The sequence below is a fragment of the Arvicanthis niloticus genome, chromosome 2, assembly GCF_011762505.2.
Source record: "Arvicanthis niloticus isolate mArvNil1 chromosome 2, mArvNil1.pat.X, whole genome shotgun sequence".
Lineage (NCBI taxonomy): Eukaryota > Metazoa > Chordata > Mammalia > Rodentia > Muridae > Arvicanthis > Arvicanthis niloticus.
Genome location: NC_047659.1, coordinates 75172752 through 75194915, shown reverse-complemented (window position 1 = coordinate 75194915; position 22164 = coordinate 75172752). Strand labels below are relative to the sequence as shown.

General features: G+C 43.9%; 1 protein-coding gene across 4 annotated transcripts in view; it reads right to left on the bottom strand.

Moving 5' to 3' along the window:
* The window catches only part of Slc1a2 (solute carrier family 1 member 2), a 130697-nt gene that overhangs the window by 77598 nt on the left and 30935 nt on the right, over positions 1 to 22164 (bottom strand). The window contains exon 1 of one of the 4 annotated variants that reach the window (XM_034494461.2): positions 15887 to 16026. The exons of 1 other annotated variant lie outside the window; for it this stretch is intronic. In XM_034494461.2, the coding sequence (XP_034350352.2) occupies positions 15887 to 15921 (35 nt within the window). In that variant the 5' untranslated portion in view covers positions 15922 to 16026. Of the gene's footprint in view, positions 1 to 4434; positions 4540 to 15886; positions 16027 to 22164 lie in introns of those variants that run through there. 2 more of the 4 variants (XM_076929340.1, XM_076929341.1) reach the window with 2 other exon arrangements.

The following is a 22164-nucleotide window of genomic DNA, read 5'->3' as shown; positions in this document are numbered from 1 at the left end:
GAGTGGCCAGGGTGCTCCTAATGTCCCTGGTGGGATTTCAGTTTCTCCTGAGTCTGTGGAGTCTAATTGAAGGACATTTCAGGCCACAGGATTTTGATAACAACGTAAACTTGTGTTCTCCCAGCAACCTACTTAGCCCTGGTCCCAAGAAAATTTTAAGCTAAAAGTTGTGTGGTATGCAAATAATATTTAGTAAATCTACAAGATAAAGTGCCTTTGGGAGTATGCTAAGGGTGCATTTAATAGGCAAGATAGAAAGTTGCATATGCCCTATGGAAAGAAGCTTAAAGGGCTAGGAAAACCAGGCAGAGGAAGATGTTTACAACCAGGGCTCACTGTGTACAGTAACTTAGAATTCTGGTTTTTGTTTATTTAACATTTAACACTTCTGAAATATTGGTGGATATTTACACACTATAACCATTTACTATGGTGACTATTACTCAAAGACATATTCAATTTCAAGTGTAGCTTATGTGCACAGAAGTAAAGCATACAGAAGTTGGAGAACCTCTGACATGTGCAGGTGAGGCTGCCCTCCTTGACTTTCTCCTTTCCTGTCATCTTGATGATTTGGCTATCACTACTAGAGACATCCGTACAAATGCTGGCAAGCAAGGCACCACACCCTCCCTTCTCCTGGCAGGCTCCTGTTCATCCTTCTCACCAAGGTGCAGCACTACCTTCTCTCAGAAGACTTCCCAACTCAACTGCACAGGTCTAATTCTCTGTCTATCTGACTCCTGTCATCCCTGCTAAACTGCACTCCCTATAAGGATAAACTTAGATCTCCCTCATTGTCACACTGAGTTATAAAACAAGTATTTGATTTCCACCTTGAAAGACTAGATGTTTCTTTCAGTAAGCCTCGGCAAACATCAAATAAAGGGTCAAGATACAAACCCTTATTAGAAAACAGAATGTTATCTAATAATAATAATGTGATTTGTGGATGAAATCCTGGAAAAAAAGGAGACCCCCCCTAGAATGAAGAGCAGAGCCTAAGTCCAAGAGGGTTTTATCAGACACCTTTCCAGAAGTCTATCTTCCGCTCTGACACTGGTTCTAATCTAGGCGCAGTTTTGTAACTAATGGAGGTATGGGTTGTCCCATCTAAAGGAAGAGATGCTATAGTGGTTACCAGCCAGGACTGTTGCTAACCATAGCTGTCCTACGACAGAGGCTATCTGGGACCAAAGGCAATTAATGGCAAGTAGAGAGTGGACATTTCCTACTGGTGTGGAAATGAGAGGAGCCAAAAAGCATAAGGAAGGCTGAAGAACCCCTCATGCACCCTACCCATCTCACCACTGACCCCCAATAACACCGATCACTGTGCACCATCTGCTGAGGACTCTCCATCCTCAGCATCTACTGAGGACTCTCCATCCTCAGCATCTACTGAGGACTCTCCATCCTCAGCATCTACTGAGGACTCTCCATCCTCAGCATCTACTGAGGACTCTCCATCCTCAGCATCTACTGAGGACTCTCCATCCTCAGCATCTACTGAGGACTCTCCATCCTCAGCATGCTCACAGATGCGTGCCAGAAGACAGCTCTGGGTCCACTGGAAACACAAGGCATCTCCATGGAATGTTGTTGTTGTTGTTGTTATATTCACACTTTTCACCCATTTAAACATTTCTGAAAATGGAATATGTCTTATAATGTATCTGATTTCTATTATAAAAAAACATTTCTATTATAAAACTTATAAATGATTACACATTAGAAGCCAAGAGATTGGTAGTTAAAAACACTAACATAGAAATAAATATAAGTCAGTGATGGAGTGTGACATAAAATTTCCAAGAAGAAAACAAACACAAGGCTTCTTCAAAGAACATTTCCCTTCTGTTGGAACATGGGCCAGTGTGAGCTTGCATTCTTCCACTCGGTTGTAGAAAGGTCTAAAGGATAGAATTTGCCTTCAGGATGAAAGACCTATGGCCAGAATTCTGCAGATGACACTAACCAAGACAAGCTTACTGTCAGACCTGCGGCACCGTGGAGCCCTGGTCTCTTCCCACATCTCCACTCCAGTCACCCCAACAGTCCTTTGTCTGTTTTCTTCCATAACTAACATCAATCTAGGCAATCAGCCCATTGGGGCATGAGAGCTCTGGGGAGAGATGCATCCATGAGTTCTCTCTGCCTGTCTTTCCTGTACTGCAAACAGCAAGGGTCAAGGGTCAAGACTCAACTTCAGAGTGAAGCTAGCCTTGAACTTGCATCCAAACTGATCATTTCCTCCGACAATTAGGTCACAACGAGTAGTTGCCGTCTTGTGTAGAAAGTGGAAACACTGCCCAGTATGGAGGTTTGTTTACATATATGTTTATTTACATATGTATATTTATATGTATATATGTAAAATAGTACTTTTTACTAAAAAATAGTAAGCATTACTTAAATTTTTAGCATTTACTTAAAATGTTTAAGTAAATTACATTACTTAAAATGTTTACTTAAGCATATCTAATTAACTTTGCTTTCTGGTCCCTAGTATGACAATAAATCAAAGGAGAGTGACTTAAACCATTTAGGAGTGTAGCTTCTTGCAGAGAAGCACACATGACACCATGGGTGGCTATTCTATCTGGGCTTGCTCTTGCTGGAAATTGGTAGGGAGTACTTTAAATTGCATTCATAGGCCTACTAACTTTTTTTAAAATATGGCTCATGGAATTATCTCTAAGAAAATAAAATGTCATACCAACAAAGACAAGTATTTTCCATGCTAGTTATGAATCAAGAGAACTAGAAACAGCCCAGTTCAATCATGGAGAAAAGGCTAAGCCAGTGGCCCAGCAAGAATGAAGTAAGAACCAGAAGAAACAGAACTCCTATCCACATTCTCATGTGTCAACTCCAATGTGTTTAAAACTCTGAGCATGAAGCACATCTAGTGACTGTTCTCTCAACTTAAGAGTGGTCACAAGAACAATGCCCAAGGCTAGAAGGAAGCTAAATAAGATTATACAATAAAATGGTCTAAGTACATTTTCCTTAAAGCAAAAAGTGAAAGGACAACCTTAAAAAGCAGGCATGAGAGTAAAACTGCAGAAGACAGTTCCAGATGTTTCCTCCTACATTATGACTGGAAGGGAACACACTTGGAGACTTTGATGTGTATTGCCTCCATGCAAGGCAACACGAAAGCCCTTACTCAAAATATGTGCTTCTTTTTGGTTTCCTGAACCGTTGCTACCAGTAGTTTCTGTTTCATCAATGCCTTTTTAAAAATACCGCTTTCTTGGACTTCTGAAGCTAGAAGCCAGTATGCAGAAGAATGAACTATTAGAAGGTTGTCCTAATTACAGTGTCCCCCTAAAACTGTGCCAAGAACCTAGTAAAGATGTATGGCAGAACTGGGGATGTCCTGCCATTTTCTTTCCACATCTGAAAAAGGAAGAGTAACTTGAAGAGGAAGTTAGCAGAGGGAGTGAGGTGGGCTGGTGATCTCTGTGACAACCCACACTGCATTGTAAAAAGGGAAAGAAGCACATTCTAATTCTACAAGGTTCCAAAGATAACCTCAGAGCAGATACTTCACGGACTTTTGCAATGCTAGGAAACTATCTTTCACCATCAAAACTGAGCGAGCAATTCTTTTCCAGCACACCAGGAACAGAGAGTCTCTTAACTAGGGCAGCCATCTTTGGCCTGCAGTGCCTTCAGCGAGGTTAACTGAAAATAAAATTTCAGTACATCATTTGTTCTGCCCTGTCTTTGCAAGTACAATGAGAGCTATCACATGACAGACAGACACGACAGCAGAGCTGGGATATGTAGATTGTTCACCTGGACCGGTTCTTTGGTAGTGATTCTTGAAGATGCTTGCTTCTGAACTTCTACAAAGTTGAACCCATGGGTCAACTCAGCACATATCACCTCCCTTCTGCATGCTCAAGTGTTATATAAGAAAGTCATGGATAATGGTCTGGTTGATGATCCAGCTTTCCCAACTCACCACCAAGCATCTCACAGACATGTGATCTAGGAGTCAGTCAAGGAGGAAAAACTCCAGGTAGAAAGATAAGCATCAGTAAAAGAGACTCAGACCCAACAGGCACAGCTAAATTGAGAATCGTGCCATGAGATGCATGGATTCTCATTGTGCACAAAGGTTCAGAGACCTACAAGTATAACACACCATCCGGAGATACTTCCTAAGCACATACGATGCAGCTGCCTTTCATCCTTTCTCTCACAACGCCTCTCCATTTCTAAGCAAGGTCTGCTCAGCTATAGTAGGCAGATGTTGCCAAATGTCAACATTGGTTCTCACACATCTTTAATAATGTACCCCCACCCACCTTACTTCCCTTCCTTCTGTGCTCCCTCCCATTCTTCAGGTGTACAAGCCTTCCTCCCTTTTCATTGCCATTCACAGTTCACTCCTACCATGCCCCAACCCAGATGTCTGACCTGACCATTCTCTTAGCTGCAGGAGCGCACTCACTTCCAATTTCTGGGATGAGCTCAAATGTCCATCCCCAGCATGAAGTTGGGTATTTTAAAGCTTACCTACCCAGTGGTTTGATGTCAAAGAAGTCACATGTTGTCCTACTGATGGCTGTCAGTTGGCTCCAACCCCCAAGGTTGCTAGGTGTTTGTTTGTACATTGCATAACTTACAGGAATTGAAGGCCTCATCGGAACCATTTGAGGCCTTTGATGTCCCTCTTCTCTCTGTGAACAAGCGCCAGAGCTATCTACTTCCTAGACCCTGTGGATTTCCATGGGCTATCCCACAGTTTGCAGTCAGCTCCAGAGCCCAGCAAAGTCGCCTAACCCCTAGCCATGTCATTGCATGCTCCTCCCTGGTTTTATTTCCTAAACATTCTTCTTCTATGCATCATTATAAACCACTGAACTCCTCAAAGCCATGCTCATTTGAAGTTCACCTCTGACTTATCTCAGTATCAATGCCCAGGATTATTTCAGCATCTAAGCCTCCCTCTACATGTACTTTCTCAATGTTCCATGGTTTAATTTACTCAATGGATTCTGCCCAAAGAACTCGGCTTTGGCTCCTAAGAACCTCCATGGCCTCCTCTCACAGAAACATCTTTTCCCATACTGTGTCTCTCTGAGTATTGCCAGCACATTTAAGTGTTCCTTGTTCTAAAGACTGGAAAGAGATGCATGCTTTGGGTGATAATGTGAGTTTGGGGACAAAACGTTCTGAAAAGATCCACTGTAAAGAATCTCATCAAGGACCAGGGTGATGATGGCTCTGTGGGTATAGTGCTTGTCACACAAGTACATGGGGCTGGGATTAGCTCTCCTGCACCCATGTAAACCTAGGTGCAGTGGTGCCTGTCTTAACTAGTGTTCCTGTGCTAAAATGGGAGGTAGAGACAGTAGAGGCCCCTGCAGCTCTAGGGCTGGTGTATACAGTGACAAATAAGATATTGTGCCTCAAACAAGGAGGAGGAGCCTCCATATGGGCACTGTGGCATACGAGTGCCCATATTCATACATAAAAAATAGATACAAAGAGATGGAAGGAGGGAAGGAAATGTAGAGATGAAGAAAGGGGAATGAGAGAGGGAAGAAAAGAAAGAGAGAAAAAGAGGGAGGGAGGGAGGGAGGGAGGGAGGGAGGGAGGGAGGGAGGGAGGGAGGAAGGCGAGGGTCAATCAACATCACTCCATTTGGATGAGCAATTCCCAAGGTCATGAAGACTCAGAGCCTGTCTACTTTCCTTATGTGAACACTGCATGCATCCTATGTTTAACGAGCCAAGGAGCATACTCTCTAACATGCACATGGGTGGACTCCTGAGCACCGCTCCCATCGCTTTGGCTGGTACTCCAAACCATGTGTTTGTTTCAATCTTCAGAGAGGAGCATCTACAGTGAGCTACATGGTTGTAGTCTTATGCTATAGAAGATACAGAAAGGCTTTTGTCAGAAGGTGGTAGGAGTTTACCTCCCACATAGAATCATCTGCCTGGTGATCATCTGTGTGAATCATCTGTGTGGCTTGCAGAACAGTGCCTCTGTTTTCATCTAGGAATACCCAAACTGGGGATATCTGGCCCAGAATATGGACAACATGAACATTTCACAGATGAGCTAGTATGATTGTCCCCCGACTCCAGGTTAAGCCTCTGCAGAGTTCCCAAAGTTTCAGATCTCCCAACTAGTCCTCTCAATGTATGGCTGCTTCATAGAGTGTCTGGCCTCACTGTGGGCCACTTCAGTCCTGATCCAAAATTTCACAGACAATACTGCATCTGAGAAAGACCTAGCTTGGTCCTAATCACAGCTATGAATAGACATGGCTGGATAAGCTTAATTAGTGCATGTGGTGACATCTGCCGGAGCACCACCCAAGATGCATTCAGTTATCCCTCTGACACTTAGGAGCTGCATGACCTTGGACAAATTGCTTTAACCATACTGAATCCCAAACACATCGTTCCCACAAGGAGTATCTCTGATAGTAATAACAATGCATGGGACTGTGGGGGGAAAAACATAATCAGTTGGCATGTGCAGAAGTGCCTGCAAGAGAACATGGGACTCAGTGTGACGGTTATCACCATCATTAGCATTTATCTGATCTTTTCACAAGTGTGTCTTGGGCAAGAGTATTGCCATTCCTTTTTGAGCCCTTAATTCCCACTGGGGCCATTTTGCTGCTGCCGATTGATACTGGAATCACAGCAGAGGCATGATGGACTGACTGGATTTTCTGCATCAGGCTTCTTAGAAGCTTGACTACATCCACATCTGGTCACAGCCTCTATGTCCTCTTTAGCTGACACTTATCACTTAGGACCATTGATGCTAGCTGGCTGTCATGGAAGGCTTTCCATGTGCTAGCCACGTTGGAAATACTTCCCAGGTATCTGACTTCTTTAAATCTTCCCATGCCTGTAAGTGGGTACTATATATTCCCATCCAGAGAAAAAGAAAAGGTCCAGAGAGGCTAGGTAACTTTCCTCAGTTTGAACAGTAGGCCAGTTGTGAGCTTCTCTTATTGGAAAGGAGTGCTACCTTCCTAGAGAAGCGTGCAGGTGGGGCATGAGTAAGAAGAAAGGATAGAACACGGAGGAGGGGGGTGGGGTAGGTTAGGAGTGGAAAGTCATCTTTCAGGGATGTGCAGAGGAGACAGTTGGTTAATGGATTAGTCAGGCATCATCCAAGCAGAGAATTCAGATTCCACCCTAAAGGACAGACTCATCCTGCTCCCCACCATGCAGGTCTCAGTGGGAGGCAGCCAGCAGCAGGCAGCCAGCAGCCAGAAGCTGGACTATGAGGAAGAAAGGGAGTGGGGACAGGACACACCTGGAACATGTCGATGAGAGTGACCCACTCACGACAAAGAGGAGGTTGTACTTTCTACTATGCATAGTTTGTCAGAGATACTCTTGAGATTGGGAGACAGATGAGGGGCTCCTCCAAGCAATGGAATTCTAGGATACAGGTACTCCAGGGATGCTGCTAACTATTCTGGTCATCTGTGAATGATGGACAGAACTGAACTTGAAAGAAGATGCTTTGTAAGAAGTTCTTACAATGCACAGAAAGAAAGTGACTTGCTGCAAACATGATTTTCTGGTAGGGTTTCAATCCAGGGTTGGAGCTAGAGCAAGGGAAAAAAAACCCTGCGTACTTTTGAACAAATGTTCACACCTGTCAGTTTCTCATCCCTTCTCATCCCAAGCCATGCAAGGGCCCGGGCTCATCTGGAAAATGCAGCATCACCTTCAAGATCTGCAGACGTTATTATCTCTAGAGTCTCCTCTGGATATCCAAGCCCTTAAAACAGCCAAATGTTCCTATTCTTGAAGAATTTCTGTCTCATTGTGAAATTATCTGAACAGACTTCAGCACCTCTGGGTGGCTGCTATTGAAGCTCCTGTATCCATTGTCTTGTTTCTCCTATTAAGCCATGACTTGTTTGGGCAGACAACTCCTTGAGAATTAGGAGTGGACAGATGGTCTGCATCACTGGTGTGCTAGAGGTTAAATTTCTCCCCAAGGGGCAGCTGGCAATATCTGATTATTTTAGTCATTGAAGAAGGAAATATGCAGAAGTACCTTTGTGGAGGTGAGGGATCCCACAAAGCACAGATGAACCCCACCCCAGTGTCTGCAGGTCCACTTCTACCCACTAAAGTGCTCTCAGCACTTAATACCTCAGAGTTCATACAACCTGCAGAGACTACGCCTTCATTTCCAAATGTTTTCTATATCTCTATGGAAAGATTGCACATCCCCCAAAACATGCTTTGCCAACAAAATGTCCACAATCTCATGCCCTCATATTTCATGCCATATCACCCCAATGACATCAGGCAAGCGGCCACCTGCTAGTGTCTCTGACTTCACCTAGAGACCATCAAAAAATGAGAAAGTCAGTCTGTCTGTGTTCACACAGTCTGAAGCACTGGAGAGCTGACCTCCAAGAAGCAGCAACGATCAACAAGCTTGGAACAGTCAACACACTAGCCTGGGCCGGTCTGGAGCTCCACGACCCATCTGTCTCAGCTACTGGTCCTTTCTTGGCTCACTTCCCACTTCGCTACTAGGATTTCCTGAAAATGAGCTAAATGAAATCAGGCTCTTGTCCTAGAACCTTCCCCTGAGAACTCAAGCACAGAATAGAAGTCACACCTGTCACCTTTCAAGCAGAAGCGTGAGGAGCCTTCTCATGGTTCTGACATTTCTTTGTCCCTTTGCTATAAAATGCACCCAGGCAGGATTGCTTCTTGGTATGAAACTCATACTGAGAAGACTCAGGCAAAAGCTGAGTTTCACATTTTAGCTGTTGGGATCCTCTGAAATTTAGGGAGTGTTTGCTACTGAAGCATGACCTGGTGAAAGCTGACTGGACTGATTCAGGACTTCTTCCTCTTCCAAAACCTTTCTAGCTTACTGTTACAGTAGCCCTGAGATGCTTACCTTCCAAGTGATACTCTTTACACGGAAAAGTAGATGACACAGTCATGTTACAAACTGGAGTTTGGAGACGATCATCTCTCTTTCTCTTTGTGGAGTCTCTCTAATTCATGGTGTTCTTTTAATGGTGGGACATTGGGGGAAATGCCTGCAGGCTGGGAGATTTAACTTTGAGCTAGTGAGTTCGACCATGACTCAGTTCGTACTTCAGGGCTGGCCACGGAGTCCCATTGCTGCTATGGGAAAAGACTGACAGTGCTGGGGCTAGGGTGGAAAGGAGAAAAGAAGCCACACAGCAGCTGCCCTGAGCACAGCCATTGTGGGGAAGCCCCTGCCTCCTTCACAGTTCCGATGCAGGCTCTGACCCTAGAGCCTACTCTGCATGACTCAGTTTTTATGGTTCAGTGAGGACAGAAATGAATGTCTGTTTCTCATCCTCCTGCTGTAGCCACCGGCTTTCAGAACAAGCTTAGTTTGTTTCAGAACACCCATAGTTTCAGTGCAAAGATTAGTTTAATCCAGCCCACAGAGGCTTGCTTCACTTCTTAACAAACCAGAAGTGAGAATAGCATCTCCCCAATGACCTTGACATGTGTGGAGAGTGAACCATGGGTTGTACATGAGCTGGAAGCCTACCAAGGCCACCATTCACTCAGCAATCAACCATCCTTCCTCAACCTTCATTAGCTTTGAAATGTCTCGGTGGTACCTTGCTCTTGTTTCTTCTAAAGGGCTTAGAGCAAACTGCACTTGAAGAGAAACTTTTGCATTGCCTGTATCATGAAAAGCCTGCCATTAGTTCAGCATGAAAATAAAAACAGCAGGAAATGTTTTTATTAAGACTGGTTAGGTACTGTTATTTCCTGGAGCATCTGACACCTGCTCCCGCTCTCTCTGTTTAAAAGGGGAGGCTGAAACATACTGGGCCAGTGTAAGGACAAGACAGCCTGTTAGCGGGATTTGATCTTTGCCATGATCAGAAAGATCAGGAGAAATGAAAAGCAAATGCTCTCAGCATGTTGTAAGTCTTTAAAGTTCCTCACTAGGACACTTCAGCCTTCTTGTGGTCTTCTGACATCATCTGCCATTCGCCAGGGCCGTTTCACACTCATAATGGTGATGTCATTTCCCTGGGCCCTTATACAAGTATGGCTGAGTTAGCAACAGCAACAGCCTTCCAGCCTTCCTCTGCAGAACTTTGTCTTGCTCTCCTACCTCCCACCTATGTGACACTGGCAAAGACACTAAGCCTCTCTGAGTGCTTTCCTCAGCTGCAAAGTAGAAATGACTGTGGTCCCTGGTTACACTGTGAAAGCCTTCAGAAAATCCTTGCTCAGTAATGTTCAGTCAGTCATGCATGCCATCATTATTTACTATCACCAAATACATGGTGTGTGTGTGTGTGTGTGTGTGTTTCCAATCATGCATGTACATATGAGGTTGCATGTGTACACACACACTCATGCGAATGGCAGCCAGAAGTCAATGTGTCCTCTATTACTCTGCACCTCATTTTTTGAGTCAGGGGCTCCCACTGAACATGAAGCCTACTGATTTGCTAAACTAGCTGACTGGTGAGCCTCAGAGATCCTTTTGCCTCTACCTGACTAGCACTGGGATTCCAGGGGTGCGTTGCCTTACTTTTTCCGTGAGTGCTGGAACTCCAAACTCGGATCCTTATGTTTGTGCAGCAGGGCTTCACCCACTGAACCATCTCGTTAGTTCCATGCCAGGTATCCCAATACCCATTCCACCACTGACTGATGAAAGACCCACTTGAGCAATCTACCCAAATCGTCTGACTTCTCCCACTCCCCTGTGCAATGCCCTTAAGTTAAGCAAAGGTTGTCGCCTACATTATAAGTTGAGCATTTTTATCCCAGCCCTGTGTCTTTCCTGACACTGTGGGCTTGCTTCACTGTATCACAACACAACACAACACAAAAGATGGCACATGGCTGCAGGCAAGCCAACTGGGCAGGTTCAGGCACAGTTGGGCTGAGCATGCTATGCCTTTGGTCCCGGCTTGTGTGGCTTGCCCTTTAAATTAAGGGCCTAAGTAAGAGAGGGAAGTGGCTCCTGGAACACTTGGAGGAGGACCAGGGCTCCGCTGTGCCTCTCGTACTGGACTGCATGTAAACAGCACCGAGCTGCACACTTTCCTTGTTAATGTCCCAGTTATACCTTTCCCACTTCAATTAAGTGCCACTGTGACTCACCAGCTGCAGCAAATACATTAAAATCACAGCACAGAACACTATATCTATTATTCATGTTCCTTTTAGTGACCTTCTCCTGAGGTTGGGGAGCAACCTTCTGACATTACTCCATGATGCCATGATATATAAAGTTCACACTTGAGAGTCACGCAATTGACTGACAAGAAGAAAAAAAAAAGAAATGGTTAAAAAAAATAAAACTAATGTTTTAAGTCCATTTACCGTTTTATATCATGTTGCATTCATAGGGATCCTGGGATGCATGTGGCAAGCAGGCTACAAAAACCCTAACCAAAGGTCTGCTCTGGGCTGGAAGTTGTTAATCAGAAGTGTTAGTAAAATGTCTGCTTTTTAGTCTTGCTCAGTGGTCAGCCACAGGGTCAACTCAAGGTATTTCTATATCTACTGAAGATGCCATCAGAGAAAGCTAGATCGGGGGCTGGGAAGATGGCTCTGTTCCGGAAAAGTACTTGTTACACAAATATAAAGACATGAGTTCAGAACTCATGTGAAAGCTAGGTATGGCAGCGATTGTCTGTAACTCCAGCAAGGTGGGGTGGGTGTCTAGAGGCAGAAAGATAGGTGGATCCTACAAGCAAGCTGACATAACCTAAACAGTGAGCTTCAAGTTTAGTGGGAGATCTTATCTAACAAGACCAAAAGAGAAAGGAAAAAAAGAAAGGAAGGAAGGAAGGAAGGAAGGAAGGAAGGAAGGAAGGAAGGAAGGACAAAAAGAGGTAGAAAACTGTAGCTGGACCTTGGCTCCTATGTGATACTATGTGGGTTATTCTTTCTTCCACCCTTCTCTACCCTTTTTCAACCCTTTCAACCCCCTAACACAAGACAGGAGAGAAAAAAGGATAGAGGAGAAAGACTTTCCTGCTGATTAGGGGCACTGATTTCCTTGGGGAAATTTTGATTTTAGCTGTCAGGATATTTAATTTCTTAATGTTGTTTCTTCTTTGCACGTGACAAAAAAACAAAAACAAACAAACAAACAAAAAACAAGACCAACAACCAAAAAACAACCCACCACGCTTTCAGGGGCATGAGCATTTATATACCCTATGAAAAGTTTCCAGAATTCCAAACATCACATAATTGCAAAAACTATCTGCAGCTGGCAAAATCACACTCCTGCTAGTGCGTGAGGAAAATCATAGTCAGCTGCTGTGGACAATCTGAAGCAGCCCTGTAACCCACATCTGGGATTAAATAAAAAACAGATTTCTATATTTCTTTGGTTTTCCTTTCTTTTTAAAAAAGAAACCAAAGCTCCAAATTTGTTACTACAGAGGACCACAAGAAAGCCACCAACCTTGACCTTGACCTCTGTACACACACACACACACACACACACACACACACACACGGGGGGGGGACCCCAATTTAGGAGAAAATGGTGATTCTTTGATATGACAGCCAGAACCCAAACCACTACTGTTCTGTTTATGAACTATCATGTTTACCTTTGAAATTATAATCAAATTACATGCTTTCACTTACATAAGTACTCATCTTGATTTAACTTTAAGTCTGCTTCAATTTGTAAAAAAAAAAAAAAAAATTTCCTTGGAAGCTGGCAACACTTAGACTGAGCCAGTTGGATCTGCCTCAGAAGAATGGGTTCCTCTCACTGCTTTATGGCATGGTCTGTGTCTGTCCCTCTTTTCTGACTCACATTTTCAGCAAATCTATGTAACTTGTACAGGTCAATGGAGCTATTAAAAAAGGCAGGACAGAGGTCACTTGTAAGCAGAAAGAGGCTTCAAGAGCGGCAGCAATGGTATAAACACTAGGTGGGCAAGTGTAGAAGAGATGTAAGTATCCTCGTGGGGGCCAGGAATGATGAGAGGCAGAGGGATAAGGGAGTAAGGGCGACATCAGTGTCTGCTCTGATCCAACATGAGATGTGCTGCTGCCATTAGCTCATTCAGCAAAGTCCTAAGAGAGAGGCAGTCTTCATCACTCTATGTCTCGCATCAAACCCCTCAAGTCTCCATCACTCCGTGTCATGCATCAGGCCCCATAACAAGTCAGCAGCAAAGCCGGGATATAGTACACAAGTGGGGCCTTTCTTCTTTCATTTTTGTTTGTTTGTTTGTTTGTTTGTTTGTTTTTCAACCAACATTAGACTCAATCCCTCTGTGACTCATTCTCTGAGTTATCTTCAAGGCTGCAAGTGGGTTAGGGAGTGAAACAGACTGAAACCCCCGAGCACACAGTGGTACCAGATGCCAGCATCCATTGCTACACCGATCATCACAGAGGGAGTGAAGAGATGAGCATGAAGTATCACAGCTCAGCAAGGCCAGCTGTTCCTCTAGTACCACACTCACCGCTACGTGACAGCCCAGAACCTAACACTGCCATGCTCCTGATGACAACTATCTGTATTGTTTTCTTCACCAAGTATAGACTCACACGCTGAAAAGGTCATCATGTAGGGACCAGGACCTGAATATCCAACAGGCCCTGAGGAGGAACACTCCAAGACAGGCCTTGTGGACACACAGATGTATGGATTTGGCCATTGTAATGTTGCCTTCCAACTTACTAAATCCAAAGAGTACAGACCCTCATCAAGCAGAAGACCTTTTTTTGTTTGTTTGTTTGTTCTGTATGGGCCCTGGAATAAATGTAAACACCCTTTTTTTTCATTCAGGTGTGAGTTTTCTTTAAAGAATAAGATCTCCAATCCATTTCTATTAATGACCATTGCTAAATGTGAAAACATATGCATACATACATGGTAGGTAACCAGAACAAACATTATAAAGAATGTGGAGGCCCCTTTGTAAATTTTAGACAGAATAAAGCCACACACAAGCAGGAAAGTGCCCATCAACTCAAATTTCAAGCTTTCAACTGATTTTTATATTTGAGACATGATCACTAACACCACTGCCTCCTGTTCTAAGTGCCCATTCTCAGCTCAGAACTCCAAATTCTAAAAACATAACCCAGGACATAAAAAGTCTAGGAAAGGGCAGGTCCTATAAGGCAGGCTCCTGCTTGTGGCTGGATGACTCTGCAAGGCTTTCCCTTAGGGACCCATTACACGGGAACGTTGTTTGGGTGATGGCTCACCGGACATCAGGGGACCTTGCCTCTTGGGAAAACCATTCACTCAAACAGCTTACTGCTGCTCCACCAGAAACACAGGAAAGGGCAAGAGAATGTGGCTGCTGTGGATTCAAACCCCCAGCAACCTGGGCTTGATTCACTGCTGTCTACACCTCCCAGAGAGCTCACCCTTTGCATTGACGAGAAACTCTAATCACCCAGGTCCTCCTCTTTTTCTTGGAAACTGGGAACAATTATCAGGAAATTAAAATGTTTTTAATGCACTGGAGCAAGGGCAAGAGGAATAGAATGGATCTTTAACCTACAACTGAATTTCTCAAACAGATTACATCTCAGGCCTCATAGTTAAGGCTCTGAAAAGCAGTAAGATCGAAAGAACAGGATATCTCCAAACATACACTCCATGACTTTCTTCGGTTGAATTCTATGAAAAGTCAAGTCTGTAAGGATGTAGCTCAAGTTGGAAAAGGTACTCAGCCCACATAGGCGACTTAACTCAGGGAAGGAGAAGATGAAGTGTGAATCTGAAAGCAACTGTCTATGGATTAAATTCACTAAAATGTATGCCACACAGAAAAGCAACCTGGCACACAGAAGTGCTTTGTAAAAGGTTAGATCTTTGTTGCTGTTGCTGTCACTGTTATTATGAAGCTGCTCTGACTCATAAAACTTCTAAACACTTTGCCACATTTAGACAATGCAGATTAAATAGACAATATACTGCTTCTTTTCTTTCTTTCTTTTTTTTTTTTTTTTCGGTCATAAACTCCTGAGAAAGCAAACTCCCACCCACAGAGCCAGGCACCCCTGCCTCTGTCACACTCCCTGGGAGCGACCACCTAGCAATTTGGGAGCTCAGATAACTTCACTTGAGGCTTGAGAAGATGCCAAAGTCTCTCCATGAGAGCCAGCCCAGAAAGACAGACATTCGATCGAGTTTTCCAATGAGAAGCATGTGTCCGGGGTACACACACTTCTTCCCCTCACGTATGGAAAGGAAAAATGTGAAGTACATTTTGTCCCAAGAACTGATTCATACTTATCCTTTGGGGATTAACTTTTTCATTTAAATCCCAGGATCCTGCCATAAACAGGCCCATGGAAAGATTGTTCTGGGAACAACTTCTGGGCAATCAATTAGCCGAATGGCAATTACTGGTGGGAAACATGAAAGTTGGGTGAAGTCCAGGCATTTTTTAAGGCCATTGATCACCTCTGTTTCTATGACCATCTCTCTAGCAACATCAAGTCAGTTCCATTCAATCAGCCAAGACCATGCTCACACTAAGTAGGGTTCATTATATTGTTAAACAGGCACAAGATGATTCCAGACAGTGTATGAAAGGTCAGATCTGCTATGAGTCACATATTTCCATAACCTGTCTGATCACATCAAGTAATCCCTTGGCTGGTGTTTGAAAACCCCAAGAGCTCACTGGCTTGATAAGACAACCCAGTTAGAGAGCGAGCAGGCTCTCTACCTGTAGCTGTTCAACATCAGATGCCAATACTCTGACCTCTTCAGACACAGAAGAGAGGGGCACGCTTGAATTAAAATGACCCTGGCTTCCTGGATGGTTCAACTCCACCTAAAGGTTCCAAAGAAAGGCTCTGGAATTTTCCCTTGAATTTTGGCCCTAGTCAGCATGCGCACTAACCTTCTCTGAATGCTGTGTTCCTTGGGCCTCTTCATGGACACATTCAGGAGGGTTTAAGTCTAGGTGATCTCTTGGTAAGGAGTTTTAGTTTAAATCCCAGCTAATCTGCGCTGCTGCGGGGACTGCTCTGATCTCTTGACATATCTTAGTTCAAGTCTATAGAGAACAACAAAGTCAGTGCAAGCAACCAGTGTTAGCAGCTTCCCTCATTTCCTCTCCTCCACACAGCTCTCTTCCACCAGCAGCCCCCTCGTCTCCTCTATCAACAGAGTCCTAGCAGAATCCAAAGTAAAACCAACCTAGGAAGGAGGTGGCTGAGCCCGTGCCTCTCCCTGCAGAGGCAGGGCTAAGGCGGCTTAGTGGCTGAGTGTCCATCCCAGGCGGGCACGCCCTGCTTGTTTGCAGTGCTCTGGGTATTTTTAGTGTTTGTCTGTAGGGGAAAGCTAAGCCACACCGAGTGGCTGTTATGCTACTAATGACACCCTAAGCTCCAAGAAGCAGCAGCCACTGCAAATACTGACGCTTCAGGTGCGAGAAAACAACACTTCACTGAAAAATCACACCCGTGTGGAGGTGGGGAAGAGAAAAAGAAGTTCATGAATTAAGCTGGCGTGAGGTATAGCTCTGGTGTGAGTTACCTAACTGGGAATTTCTGAGAAGCAGCTACATATATTTCTCCTCTTTCTCTCTTTTGTTTTCTTTCCATTTCCTTCCCTTCCACCACCCTTCCCTTTTGTCTTCTCAGCATCACTTGGGAGAACCACCCATCTCTAAAAGCTCTATGAAAGTACAAACAATAATCCATATCTAGCCAATCCGAGTGAATGGAACTGGAGTTCACCCAACTAGAATCTTCCCTGGGACTCTTCCTAGAAGCATCAGGAAAAAAAGGCAGTTTTCATTGCTGTGATTATTAACTATCAAGGTATCATACACCTTGAGCTGTCAGGACCCATCATTGCCTGAAACAAAGATAACTCAGAACAAACTTCAGCTAAGAGACTCAGAAATGCAGATCAGCCTTCATTCCTGCTGCATCTAAATCTACAGAATCCCTGAACACCTAGTTCTCAGTTACATCAGCCAGTAAGATTCCCTCCTCTTTCCCTTTAGTGTGGCACCAAGAATACATGAAGGAATCTGAATACAGGGCCATCATTGAATGTTTTAATTTTTCAGTAGAGCAGAGAGACAAAAAGTAACCCACAAACCTGTCCACTGATATGCACTGCTGGTTCAGAGGCCCCTATATTGCCTTCATCTCCTACAGAAAATGTAAGACCTTAAGCGCCCTTTGTACTTTCAGAAAATAACAGGCTCCACGGCACCATTTCATTGGCTACCTTTCCAAGAAAATCTAAGTATCCATGGTGGCCTTCAGGTGCTGCACACAGAGGGTGAAAACAGGAGTTAGCACACGGTCCCTTCAGGGAGGGAAAATGGCTATGATGACAAACAGAATGCGACTGATGACAGTGCCCTGCATGCATCTGTCAACAGACTCACATTCTCTTAAGGTTAAATGCTCACCACGACCCTGTGAAGCATGTATTGCAATGGGCCCCTATGACAGATGGAGACACTGGAACTCAGAAGGATTGGTCAACATGTGCAAGATTGCATAGGAACTAGGACATGAACTAGGCTTAAAAGTAAAACATCTGTGCCACAAAGGATGTGTTCAACCACTGTGTTGACCTTTCTATGGATTCACCTGCTCACTGTGGCCCCTTTTTGACACCATTTCACACTACCCTCCTTTCCCTGAGCAACTTTTAAAGTTTTCTCCAAGCTAGAGAATCAACTGCTCATGAAGAATGTACTTAATATTTGTGAAAGTAAAAATCATACATTTCATATTTATCCTAAAACATAGATGACTAAGATTCTGTTTCAAACATTTGTGATATCTGTTTCTTTTGATGCAGTAGTGAAAGAAACTTAAAAGATTTGGTACAAGGGATTGGGTTCAGCGCATAGTAGGGCAAGCACTCTTCCACCCAGCTATATCCCTAGTCCTTAAATATTCTCTCTGAGCCTTAGTCTTCAGTTGCCAGGACACCACAAAAGCTAAAAAATCTACAACAGGCTAAGTAAGTCATCAAACACACAGAGGAGAGCGCACATACAAAGAGATTAATCCGACTGTCAAGCGAATGATGAGATCTTAGAAGTTAAAGAAATGTCCAACAGTAGAGGACTTACTAAGTCGTGTAGCTGTGACTTAAAATACATGTAAACTGACTGGATCATTGACAGTTACATCAAGGAAGAATGGAGTAGGAAAGATATCTAATGGATCCCTAAATAAAAATAGAACACTCCAAACAGCATCCATAGGTTGTTGTTTTATTTTGATTTCATTTGGTTCGGTTTAGTTGGGTTTCATTTGGTTTGGTTTGGTTTGGTTTGGTTTGGTTTGGTTTGGTTTGGTTTGGTTAGGTTTGGAGTCTCATTTTGAGGCTTGGGTTTGCCTGAAACTCGATATTACAGTTCTGATGGTGAGCTTTTTATCAACATAACACAAGCCAGAGTCATCTAAAAAAAAAAAAAAAAAAAAAAAAAGGAAAGTGCAATTGAACAAATGTCTCCATCAGATTGGCCTGTAGTCAAGTCTGTGGAGCAGTCTCTTGACCAGTGATCAATGTGGGAGGGCCTAGACCAGTATGGAGAGAGAAACCCCTGAGCAGGTGGTCCTGAGAAGTTTAAGAAAGCAGACTGAGAAAGTCAGTGAGCAGCACTCCTCCATGGCTCTCCTTCAGTTCTTGTCTCCAAGTTCCTGCTCTGAGATCCTGTCTTGACTTCCCTCAGTAATAGTGTAGCCTGGATGTGTAAGCCAAATAAACCCTTTCCTTCCTATGTTGCTTTTTGTTAGTGTTTTATCACAGCCACAGAAAAGCAAAGTGTGACAACACCCAGGCTAGCCTCTAACTCCCAGCCATGCTCCCATCTCAGCCTCCCAAGTACTGAGGTGACATCAAGAGTGAGTCCCCATGCCCCATTACATGGTTTTATTCAAATGGCAACCACACAGATTTAAAGGCCATAAACTGCCAGCAGAAGGATTATGATTGATTTTGTTTGGGTTTGTTACTCTGTATGGTTGTTTGATTGAAATTTATTTTTGTTTTACTCTAAGATTATTTTTACAGCAGCATTGCAAAAGGAATAAGTCTAAAGGTGTTGTAAGGCTTGAGGAGATGAAACTGGTATTAAGGAGATGAAACTGTTACTAGGGCTTGGAAGAGAAGGGATGGCCAATCTGAAGGTGGAGGGGCAGATGTAGATGGTGAAGGCAGATGGTGGGTGTGGCTTGGTTCTTTGCTCACCAGCTATGGAATGTGAGCATGGTGTCTCTGGGTTCATCTTCCCCTGTCTACAAAAGGATGCCACTGTGGTGTCTCTAATACAATGGTTGGGCTTCCCATAGTTTGTTGCCCATAACCTACCAAGGAGTGAAAATAGGAAACTGTTCATTCCAGAAATAAACAGCTCATCAATTTTAAGCTGCCATTCTGAGTATCATGTCTGCATCTTGTGGCAGCTAGCCCCAGCCTACCTGGACAAGTCATCCTTCATCCTGTGAGAGCATGCTGTGGGTGCTACCCACTTTCTGTCATACAGTAGCAACTCAGACAACAGCATAGTATAGTCATGTAATCCCACAGACTTTGTTCAAATAATGCTTAGTCTATTTAATAATGGCTCCAAGGTCAGAGTAGTGATGATGGATAATGTATTACTATGTATTATTATGGTCTGTCATTAGATATAATTAAATATTATTAGTATCTTAGAAGCCTTATTGATCGATTAAGTATTTTCACAGGTAAGCATGTGTAGGAGAAACATAGTTTATCTAGGGTTTGATACTGTTCACCATTTCAGGTATCAAAACTGGTGGTGGTGTTTTGAAACACTGTCCCCACAGATAGGCATGGGTGAGGGGTGGAACAGTACTGTCCACTGGGTGTTCTGAAAAAAAAAATCATGTGAAGCAACATATTTGATACATTTTAAACTCTGTGTAAATCATTCCTATCACCATGCAACCAACTACTCAAAATTAGCTCAGTTAATCACTAGCCTCTGAAGTTCTATCAGCTACCAACAGATTTGACTAATGGTGGGGGGGTCTACCCAATGTCTGGGATTTGGTGCCTAGACTTCAGGGTAATCTTGATGTTCTGCAGAACAGACACCATGACAGCATCTCCTTGTTATGCACACTGTACACCATCTCCTGCCAGAACTTGTCTGTAGGGTCTCCAGGTCAACAGTGACCTACTGATATGCGTGGAGCCTTAGCAGTTTATCAGATGAAAGGAGCCACTGACGAACTCTGTTGTCACAACACAGCAGAGTTCAGCAAAGACCTGTGCTTTTCTCCTCTTTTCTAGTCAATGCTCTCTTCAGTTGCTTGAAGAATAAACATTCATGGGTATAAAGAAGAGTATGTTATTGCTAAGCATAGCTATCTCATGGAATTCAAGAACATGAAACAGAATGATAACAGAATCTGTCTTGTCAAATGTGATTTGCATCTGTGGTTGGGTTATAATCAACGGGTAGAGCTGGGAATGATTTTTCAATGATATTGTAATTTTATAGATATTTGAACTGCAAAGTAGAAGAAAGTCATTCATGTGCCAAATTTAGGATGAGCTTGGATGTCACAGGGGATATGGAAAATAACCATGCTCTTCTGATCTCACCCTTAAGCTCCAAGAGGCTCTGAGAAGGAATGTATAGATAATGAACATGTGCCTCCACCCTTCTGAATAAAAAAGACTCACTTAGAGGACATCTGCACAACACATGGCCATAAATCAAACCAGCCAGCAGACACTGAACTCAATAATCCTAAAGGAGTCTCAGAGAGCTTCAGCTTTCTGGCCTGTGGATTAAGGGTATCAGCTCACCAAGCCATGGAAGACACTTGTTGGTTGGCTGGAGATGCCTGGCCACACGCTAAGGTGGGACTTTTATCAGCATCCTCATCTCCAAGTCTCCAGTAAGGAACGAAATACCATCATAGAATTTTGGACACTTGTGTATTCCACTGGACAGCTAGCTACACAGAGACGTTCACCCATGGAATTGGGAACTTAAGATGATTTTAGAAATTCAAGGTTCACTCTCCCACTAGAAGACTAGAGAAGAGGAGGAGGCAGTTGGTGGTGATGGTGGTCGTGGCAGTGATGGTGGTCTGAAGAATCACAAGTTGACAATTTCAGAGTTCCCGTCAATGTCAATGGTTTTCCCTATCCTGCCTCATGTGTAGGTGGCAGTTATCTGCTAGGTTGGAGGCATTAGCTTAGAGATTTCAGAAATATGTAGTTTATGAAAAGTTAAGGCCAAGCAGGGTGGTGCTGATGCCTTACCCCAGCCCTCCAGGGCAATCTCCGACTCCATTTGACCAACATGACTCTAGAGACCCCACAGAGAGGGAGGGAGAAAGTAAAACACAAATTTTCTCCTCCTTTCAAAGTTTAAAATTAGAAAGACCAGTCCATCTCCCAGTCAAGTTAAGCTTTTCCAGAACGCAGAAGGAAGACAGCAGGTGCTCATACTCCCTGCCACGGCAGGCTCATGTCATATGAGTTCTCCCTGCAAGGAAAAACTGCAGTCCAACTGGGCCAACAGAGGCTCAGAACGGTTGAGAGGTTGAGCCATTTGCCCAAGGTCCCAGCTCCTGGGCACCCAGTGCTAAAGCAGACATGCCTTGGACTCCTCTGTTGCCTGCTCTCCCTGGGGCAGATGATCCTGCAGAGAGGATTGTGAGCAGTAGGCACATGATCATTCCAGAAAACCTAAGACACATGGGTCAGGACCCACTAGGGTCAGAATGGCAGGTCCACAGGAACCTAGGGCAGCCACGTGCTGCTGTGCTACTTAATTTTCCCCAAAGTTGTTCTTCAAAGCTGAGTCTTCTTTTCCTGGAGTTTCCTGGGACACTTGGCAATTCCTCAGTATAGAGCAGACCAATGTTCTACTGAGAACTAGCCATAAGCCTCTTTATATAGTTTTCTCTTTTAACACAGGGTCCACACATGGCCTGGGTTGGCCTGGGGTCACTCTGCAGCCATAGAAGACCTTGAGTTTTCGATCTCCTTGCTTCTGCTTCCAAATCTCTGAGATGGCAAGTCTGTAACAGCAGACTGACATCAGACTAACTAAGCGGATGAAGATGACCATGAACGTCTGACCTTCCTGCCTCTACCTCCCAAGTGCTGAGATCACAGGTGTGCACTACCACACTCAAGGATTTTTTAAAT